A 9,310-nucleotide genomic window follows, 5' to 3' on the forward strand; every position below is an offset into this window, starting at 1 on the left:
AATTACTCTGACTCATATAGGTGTGCGCATTGTATTAGCGCACAGATTTGTTATCCAGGTCCAGAGGTTCGCAGTTGAAAGAATTGTGCCTCTAATTTTCGTCCACTTGGATGAGGTGTTAGTTATTACGGCGCTAAGACCCAGTGGAGTGTCCATCGCCAGACTCGCAATCTGTCCTCACGAGGGAGTCCTTCTCGCCTCCGCGCGGTGATTGGGTGGAAGATGGCGCTGGGCGAATGGAAATCCTAATGACAGTTTCTAAATTTGCCTCTTTTTGTACCATGGTAAGTAAATTGCACGTTGTCCTGCAGTTTAGTTCGCGTTACGGTGTGAATTGGAAGGTATCTGGTGCTTTGCCGCACTGATCAGATGTGTAGTCGAAATTATTTGCCTCATTGGCTTGGCAGTTTTCCTTCGCTGCTGTAGCCGTCTCTTCCCTCTTTCGTGGGTTCCTTAGATGTGCAATACAGGCCTTGCTTAATGATTATAATTATTCATTTCTGTTCATTATTGTTGCTGTTCTGCTCTTTATGAATGCTTTGGCAGGCAACTCTGTGTTCCGCAAGAGCGTATGTGATTTGTTTGACCCGGTGACCGCAAAGCAGGGCTCTGCGGTCTCGGAGTGCTAGCTAACTACACCTCTGTATCGATAAACATTAGCTGGCAAGGTAGATGCATAGCCAGCGATTTACAGCAAATGGAAGTTAAACAACCAATTAAATCACCAACAGTCCACAGCTATCTGTGAAATACTGCTGGCTAGACGATTTATAAAGCTCCGTTGTTCTTTTAGACACACAGTGTAACATACAAACGTTTTCACTATATGAACTGGATAATGGAGAGATTGACACACTGCACTGTGCTTCTTGAGCTGTAGTTATTTCGCTGTGTGGTAGTCTCCACTTGATGCACAGTGTTTTTCTCGGGCTCGCGTTTTTTTCCATGTCCGTACACAACAACGGTCTGTGTTGAGGGCAACTGCAGACTGGTGACATCATGTTTGTATTTAAAATACTAACATGGCAAGTTGTGCCTGCTTACATTAGCTTTTTTTTTGTAGCGACAGAGTGTATCTCGAGGCTTTCTTGGCTTGTGAGCTGCGGTTTTGGTTATAGTTGTTTTTATTGTGTGTCGTAAGATTACGGTTAATTCGTCGCCCCCGGAGGAAATTTGTCGCGTGACGTATAAACCGTGTTTGTTGTGACCCCTGTTTGGCGTTTAGGGTTTTACGTCAGAGAGCGCAACCCTCAGATGAGTTAAATGTTTTGTTCGCCTCTGCAGGTTTCGGCACGCTCGTCTATACGTGAGATGTTGTTATTTGGCGGAGCACCTCAATAAATAAGCGTTCAAAGACAGCCCTCTAATCTCACAAACCTTTCAGAGTGTGTTCAAAGACATCACTACTCTACTGATGCAGGCTCGAGATGAAAGGATCAGCTACAGGTGATGGGAGCTCTCTCTCTCTCTCTCTCCCTCATTTCCTCTCTGCTCAGACAGTAATGACACTCTTTATTTGTCTGTTTCAGGGCGCCAATGCCTCCGCTTTGGAGAAAGAGATTGGCTCGGAGCAGTTCCCTGTTAACGAGCATTACTTTGGATTGGTCAATGTAAGCGACAGCGATTGCATGGTGTTTTGCCGTATGTCATCAGTTTGTGGACTTATCATTTTCTCACAGAGCACTCTTGACCGTGTGTGTGTGTGTGTGTGTGTGTGTGTGCGTGCGTGTGCGTGTGTGTGTCCGGCCCGCAGTTTGGGAACACCTGCTACTGTAACTCAGTGCTGCAAGCCCTCTATTTCTGCCGTCCGTTTCGGGAGAAGATCCTGGCATACAGGAGCCAGCCACGGCGCAAAGAGAACCTGCTCACCTGCCTGGCGGACCTGTTCCACAGCATTGCCAACCAGAAAAGGAAAGTGGGTGTCATTCCTCCCAAGAAGTTCATCACGCGACTACGCAAGGAGAATGGTGAGAGAGCGGGAGAGAGAGAGGAAAACGGAAAACGGGGGAAGAGGACAGGAAGGGTGGAGAGAGCGAAGGGAGTGATATGGGAGAGTGGAAGAATAGATGAAAAGGAAGAAAGAAAAAGGAATTTAAAAAAAAAACGGCAGAGGGAGTAGAAGTGTGTGGGTTGGTGACACAGTGACTTTGTCAGCTGGTTCAGACTTGGACTCGGATAAGATGCAGATAAGATATACTTTAGGGTTTTTGTTTTTGTTTGTTTGTTTGTTTGTTTGAGATTTAGCTAAGGTTATGTCAAGGAGAGCAGTGTCCAGCGCTGCCTGGACCTGACACTAACATACAGGGCAGGGGAAACTGCTGCCCTCATTAAAAGGCGCTGATGCACCAATACTGTGGCAGGCAATATCCTAGCTCTCCAATAACTTCAATGTCACTCAAACAGACACTTTAAGACCTTTACTGTACAATTTACTGAGCTGTACTGTACAGTATTAAATATGCAGTGTTACAGCAAATGTACATATATATATATGTATATATATAAGTTTATGTTACAGTGAAGTGGGATTGTCCAGTACTGACAGTTCACTCCTTTCTCACCCCCTGTCGTGTCGCCCCCTGTAGAGCTGTTTGATAACTACATGCAGCAGGATGCCCACGAGTTCCTCAACTACCTGCTGAACACCATCGCAGACCTGCTGCAGGAAGAGAGGAAGCAAGACAAGCAGAACGGCAAACTGGCCAACGGCACGCTCGACTCCCAGAACAACAACAGCGCCCCGCCCTCTTCCACGTGGGTGCACGAAATCTTCCAGGGCACGCTGACCAATGAGACGCGCTGCCTCACCTGCGAGACGGTAAGGTCCCGGCCACGCCCACCAGCGCGGTTCACAGCCGTTGATATCCAGAGAGTTGTTTTAGCCAGTTTGGCGTTTCTGAGCAGTTATGTCTCTATCTGATGTGGGCTGCTGGACTTTTCCTTTTCCCTTTTCCTTTATCTTTTCCCTTTTCCTTTTCCTTTTCCTCAGATAAGCAGCAAAGACGAGGACTTCTTGGATTTGTCCGTCGACGTTGAACAGAACACGTCAATCACGCACTGCCTGAGGTCAGACGCCACCTGACGAAACACATATCACACACACACACACATCACACACATCACACGCACACATCACACGCTTTCTGTTTCTCTCTCTCTGCCGTTGACGTTGAACAGAACACGTCAATCACGCACTGCCTGAGGTCAGATGCCACCTGACGAAACACACATCACACGCACACACACACATCACACACACACACGCCCATGCACACACATGCTTTCTGTTTCTCTCTCTCTCTCTGCCGTTGACTTTCTGTTACCTCCCGCTATGTATAATCCTGTTCCCGCTCTTGTTTGTCAACAGGGGTTTCAGTAACACAGAGACCCTGTGCAGTGAATATAAATACTACTGTGAGGAATGTAGGAGTAAGCAGGAGGCGCACAAAAGGTGAGAGGTTTATATGTCTCTGTGTTCGACTCCCACAGCCCAGACTTCGGTCAGTCAAAACGGCTCTTTTTTTTTGTTTTTGTTTTTTTTTTTCAGTTCCAGGCCCGGCGACTCTCTGGGCACCACGCTGTCTTTCTTGTTTTAAATGATTATTATTTATTTATTTATTTATTTATTTATTTTGCCCAGGTGTGATAGTAGGGGGCTTGGTTTAAAGAAGGGTTCTGTAGTTCTGGTTGTGGGTGACCCAAACCCTGCTGTTTCTCCTGTCAGTCAAGTCACTGTGGTCTCTGATTGGCCGAAGAGCACGCTTGTTTCTTAACGTTTATATATTATTTTTTCAGTTTTTAAATAACTGGATGAAACAAAGGCATTGTTCAAAACAAATCCAAATATCCAGTTTCACAACCTTACGCTTTAAAAAAGTGTGTGTTCTGTGGTGGGTTTGTTTGTTTGTTTTATGGTATTATTGGTGGATGTACTTGAAAATTGCACTGGTGAGCGTAACGCGGATAATTCACACGGAGAAATAACGGTTTTGATTGGTCAGCTCCACTACCAAGGGCTCCTGCCAGAACCAGCGTGGTTTAGGTGAAGTCTTAACAGAGCCGTGTGGTGATAGTCATTTCTCATTCAGTTTGTGGGATTAGAGTTACGGTTGACAGCAGCTCTGCTGAGAGATGTTACCTCTAACCACTGAAGTGCGAACCACATCAGACAAAACACAACTCATGGTTGAAACGCTCATGGTGAACGGTAGTGCAGCATCGTTAGTCACTTGTGTAAAAAGTGAACAGATGCAACAGAGAGTCCACATGACAGAAAAGAGAGCCGCCGGCGTAGCTGTGATTTGATTGGACGGGTTTTACAGACACCCGTATCAAAGCAGACAGAAACCAAGAACCGGTGGTTCTCGTGGGCTCATTCATTTTTGCATGTGCGTTTCTGCGTGTATGTGTTTCTGTGTGTGTGTGTGTGTGCGCGCGCGCCTATGTGCATGTATGCGTTTGTGCGTGTGTGTGTGTGTGCGTGCGTGTATGCGCTTGTGTGCGTGTGTGTGTGTGTGTGTGCGTGCGCGTGTGTGTGTGCGCGTGCGTGTGCATTTGTGTGTGCGTGTATGCGTTTGTGTGTGTGTGTGTGTGTAGGATGCGGGTGAAAAAGTTACCCATGATCCTGGCCCTCCACCTGAAGAGGTTTAAATACATGGAGCAGCTACAACGCTACACTAAACTGAGCTACCGCGTGGTTTTCCCCCTGGAGCTGCGTCTCTTCAACACCTCCGGAGACGCCACCAATCCCGAGAGGCTTTACGACCTGGTCGCCGTGGTGGTGCACTGTGGGAGGTCGGTTCAGGGCCGTGTCGAGTTTCTTTTGTAATCGGAAACGTAATCACATAACGAAAATATTTATTTGAATTTGAATTTGATTTCCTACGTAATACCTTGTCAAAGCAACTTCCCATAATGAGTATGTAATAAGCTTTGTACACTAATGTAATGAGTGTAATTCTTTCAAGCGTTTGTTTGAAGATGTGCAGTTAAAAAGTATCACAAAGCATTCCAAACAAATTTACAAAGTAGCATGATATAACAAACTTCATATAATAATTGACTGAGGTTTTTTTTTTGTTTTGTTTTTTTTAAGAGTTGGTTAATTGAAATGTAATGAGGGAAATCCAGAGAGCTGGTTTGTAGATGAGATTCCGGCCACGCTGTTTTCACACGTTCAGGCTTAGTGTAATAATCCTCTTGCTTCTTGAGAAATCTTAATGAGGAGTAAGTGAGCCAGTGTCGTGTGTTTTGGGACTGCACATTGAAGATGATGTTTATATGGATTATTGATTGATTGATTGGTTTTTTGAATTGCTTCGCAGCGGCCCAAACAGAGGACACTACATTGCCATCGTGAAGAGTCACGACTTCTGGCTGCTTTTTGACGACGACATCGTAGAGGTAAAAACATCGCCGACGACAGCCCTGGAATCGCAGCGTGCGTCCTGATTTGTGCGACAGCATCATTCCGGGCAATAGCTTTTCTCTGTGACTTGTTTTAATGCGGCTTCCAGAAGGGTGAACCACTTAATCTCTGAACGGAAACAAAACGCGCGTTTAAAAAGAAGGCGATGAAAGCAGGATGTTTGAGCCGGTAGCGCTTTGCATTATGAAGAGTAAAAAAAAAAAAAAAAAAATGCCGGCAGACCCTTTGTACTTCCTGGAGGTGTCAAAAAAGTATTTCAAGTATTTAAATGACTGGAAGTCGTCCCAGTTCTCTGCTGCGCTCTCTCTCCCTCTCTCTCTCTCTCTCTCTTTCCTCGACACCCTTCTCTCTTAATTAACAGGATAAATAACAGTGTTCATGCAGACTCTGGAAAGCTGTTTGTGCGTGTGATGTTTCTTTGATGTTGACTAAGCACGTTCTGTCCCGTTTGAATTTTTTTGGTAACATCAGAACAAAAGGAGTTACGAAGGAGTGTTGTTACTGGGCACGCTCACATAAATACTTTTAAGTGCTTTTTTTTTTTAAACTTTGTTGTTTCTGCATCTTCCAAATGCTGGTACTGTATGTGATGGTAAACTATGTTTTGTTTTGTTTTGTTTTGTTTTTTTAACTTCCCTCCACAGAAAATTGACGCACAGGCGATTGAAGAGTTCTACGGGCTCACGTCGGATATATCCAAGAACTCCGAGTCGGGATACATCCTGTTCTACCAGTCGAGAGACTGAGCGCGCTCACAGTGGGACTCCCCCTAGTGGCCGTGTGGAGAAACAGCCCTGCCTGCATCCCCACCAGTGCAGACTGGCGCAGTCACTGCAGCTGTGTTGCAGCCCCTCTTCCCTGTACCTCCTCTCCCCTCCCCCCAACCCACACCTCCTTCTCCCTCTACCGTTCGGGTCCCCCACTCCCACTCCACACCAACCTCCCCCCCCCCCCCCCCCCCTCCAATCCACCCGTGACTGCCACGGCAACCATGTTGGACACGATGCAGTATGCAGGGTTGTCTGAACGTTGATTCGAGGTTGTACATCGTCGGGAAGGTTCCGTCTGTCTCCGGTGCGGGGGTTTTAAATCTGGGCAGGGGCCGTGAGACGCGTCATTAAAAAAAAAAAAAAAAGAAAAGAAAAGAAAAAGGAAAAAAAAAGAGAGATCAAAAAGAAAGAAAGAAAGAAAGGTTGTATGACATTGTACTTTTCTGTCTTAAGCTACAACCTCAGGATCGGTGCCTGCAGCTTTGATGAGACCAAGGTTTGTGCATGGACTCTTTGGAGTCAGTGTGTATGTTCTGAAACGAGGGGGAGGGGGTTGGGGGAGGGGGGGGAGAAGAGGTATAGTGCTCCTTAAAACATGGTGCGTGGCGATTTATGTATTTCTACCTTGTACAGAGTGGTATTTGTATAAATATTATGAGAAATATGATAATATTATGAATATAGTGGATAAGAATAGATCCTGAGATGATGTATAACACTATGGTGCACTTTTGATACTGTTTTGTAGGTGTTGGCGGGTTGATGTAAGGGTTTTGCTCGAGACAGCCTGTTGTGAAATGTTCATTTTCTGTTTTAAAGAAAAAGAAAATAAACGTGTACAGACCAATACAGTATGTATATATGTATGCACTGTGAGTAAATGTGTGTGTTTGTGTGTGTCTGTGTGTGTGTTGGCTGTCTAGCACAAAGACAAGGGTTGTTTTTTTTTTTTTGATAGCTTTTTTTGAATGACACCTTGACCTGTTGGTAGATGACTCATATGCGCTCCACATTGCCACCCTGTGGTCAGACCAGGTAACTACAGGACAAGAGGTGGACAAGAAAAGAAAAAACACCTATTTATATACCTCACCTAATAACCACGTATCTTTATACTGAGAACTCTTTCTGAATATGACTTCACCAAACCTATGTGCTGGATAACAAACACCACATGCACCCCAGAACACCAGTTAAAAAAAAAAAAAAGAAAAAAAGATTTTGATACTGGGCATATGAAAGAATATCAGCATATAACTGTGTATGAGACGATAGCAGAATCAATAGAAGGATGACAGCAGGGGAGAAGGGGGTGACACAGATGAGCGCAAGCCGTGAATAGAACAGGCTCAGAATAGCAGTCTCCCGGGAGTGACCGAGTGAACAACTTTCATAGAAGATGCGGTTCAGATTTTCCATCCGTTCCTCTCCAGAACACAAACAGGTCATTAGCCCTGAGACTTGCCATACCTGAAGGCAAATACACACGCACCTGTTATCCTCAGGTTATGGGTTTTCAGACCGTCTACAAAATGAACGCGTAAGACTTTTATGACATGTAAATTCACTTAAAACCAAATGAGTTTGATGCATTCTGGAAAGAGGAAAGGGTTACGTTTTTAAGCCAAGCGTCTCTTATCACGCAGACAAACTGTCACTACGTGGCTGGCGTGTTTTGACACGTTTGAATGCAATGCAGAGGGACAGTTCAAACCGCCGTGGTTGGATCGATTGGACGAACGGTACATCCTGCCCTCCTCCAGGTTATCTACCCCCCCCCCCTCCCCCTTCCCCCCTCCGCCAACAGCGCCTCAGGCGCGAGAGAGTGAGCGATGCGCGTCACTGATCCAGACACCGTCCTTGGGCAGTCTTATTTCAGACGGCGAAGCTGTTGCATTAAGGAGGGGAGAGAACAGGTCCTGTTCTCGAATCGGGCCGGTCGGTAAAAAAAAAAAAAATCAGCCCTACCCCTCCCCGCCCCTCCGTTCTCTCTCCTCTACTAGGTGCACAGCCGCAGTCGGGCGACGATGCTCGTGCAGGACGCATTTGAGGACCCGCTCGCGCTGATGCCCGCTGCTGCTGCTGCTGCCGCTGCTCACTAAAGAACAGTCCTCGCGCCTTTGCCCGCCTCCCTTCCACCCCGACCCGTGCAGCGAACCCCACGGCGCTGCACCTGCAACCGTCGCTGTTAGGTAGGCTAACATGGAAAGACATCAAGGTCGTGAATCGAACTGAGTGGACGCCTCACCTCCAAGAGTCAAGGTAGGGTTGGCTCCGTGCGGATATGTATAAATGGCTGAATGAATGAACGGCTCGCCCCTTTCAGTAATGCACAAAAAGACGTGAATATTTAGTTTTTGTGACATAAATCCGCATTTTTTTGTCGGCTTCAGAAAAGATACTGTTGTAAAGGGTGCAGTTATAAGGGAAAGGTGTGTTTGATGCGCTATTTTCAACATCAGCCGCGTGCAGGGCTGGTGACGCTTGCTGGCAGTGCCTCTCTCGGTGAAGAGAGACATTACCGATACATGAAAAGGTTACTGATACTTGCCTTGAGAGACGAAGAGCCATCTTTTTTGAGCAAAACCCGCCTCTACCTGGTGAATGTCGAAAGCCCACAAGGTCTGATCCTTTGTTTTTTGTTGTTGTTGTTTTTTGTGAGCATACCATTTCTGGAACATCTCAAATCGTTTAGCTTTGCAGATTATAACATTAGCAACACGTCGCCTGTAGATTTATAGAGCCTACAGAAAACAAACAGCACAGGTACACAGCTGGTGATAACGACAACAACAACAACAACAATAATAATGATAATATGCATTATAATATTTATTATAATATTAACTCTCACACACACACACACATATATATATATAGGCCTATATGTGTGTGTGTGTGTGTGTGTGTATGTATGTATAAAAACTGTTACATTATAGTAGGAATCATTACTGTAGTGAATCATCATTAGATTCTCATATCAAAAGTAGGCCTATCATGATATCAGCAGCACATGTGCTAATGCAGAATAGTTAATGGCACTCTGTGTGTGTGTGTGTGTGTGTGTGTGTGTGTGTGTGTGTGTGTGTGTGTGTTCCAGACGGGAGGCACT

General features: G+C 45.7%; 1 protein-coding gene across 2 annotated transcripts; it reads left to right on the forward strand.

Moving 5' to 3' along the window:
• The first annotated feature begins 236 nt into the window (after positions 1–236).
• usp12a (ubiquitin specific peptidase 12a) lies at positions 237–6,301 on the forward strand. Of its 2 annotated transcripts, none has more exons than XM_030769932.1 (9): positions 237–284; positions 1,530–1,610; positions 1,754–1,967; positions 2,586–2,823; positions 2,995–3,066; positions 3,368–3,451; positions 4,597–4,794; positions 5,325–5,403; positions 6,073–6,301. In XM_030769932.1, exons 1-9 carry the CDS (start codon positions 237–239, stop codon positions 6,172–6,174), a joined length of 1,116 nt encoding a protein of 371 aa, XP_030625792.1. In that variant the 3' UTR covers positions 6,175–6,301. The 2 variants fall into 2 exon arrangements, with proteins under 2 accessions (XP_030625792.1, XP_030625790.1); XM_030769930.1 differs by having other exon boundaries at positions 2,586–2,818; positions 2,990–3,066.
• The last annotated feature ends 3,009 nt before the right edge of the window (positions 6,302–9,310 follow it).

Source organism: Chanos chanos, chromosome 3, assembly GCF_902362185.1.
Source record: "Chanos chanos chromosome 3, fChaCha1.1, whole genome shotgun sequence".
In the NCBI taxonomy this organism is placed as follows: domain Eukaryota; kingdom Metazoa; phylum Chordata; class Actinopteri; order Gonorynchiformes; family Chanidae; genus Chanos; species Chanos chanos.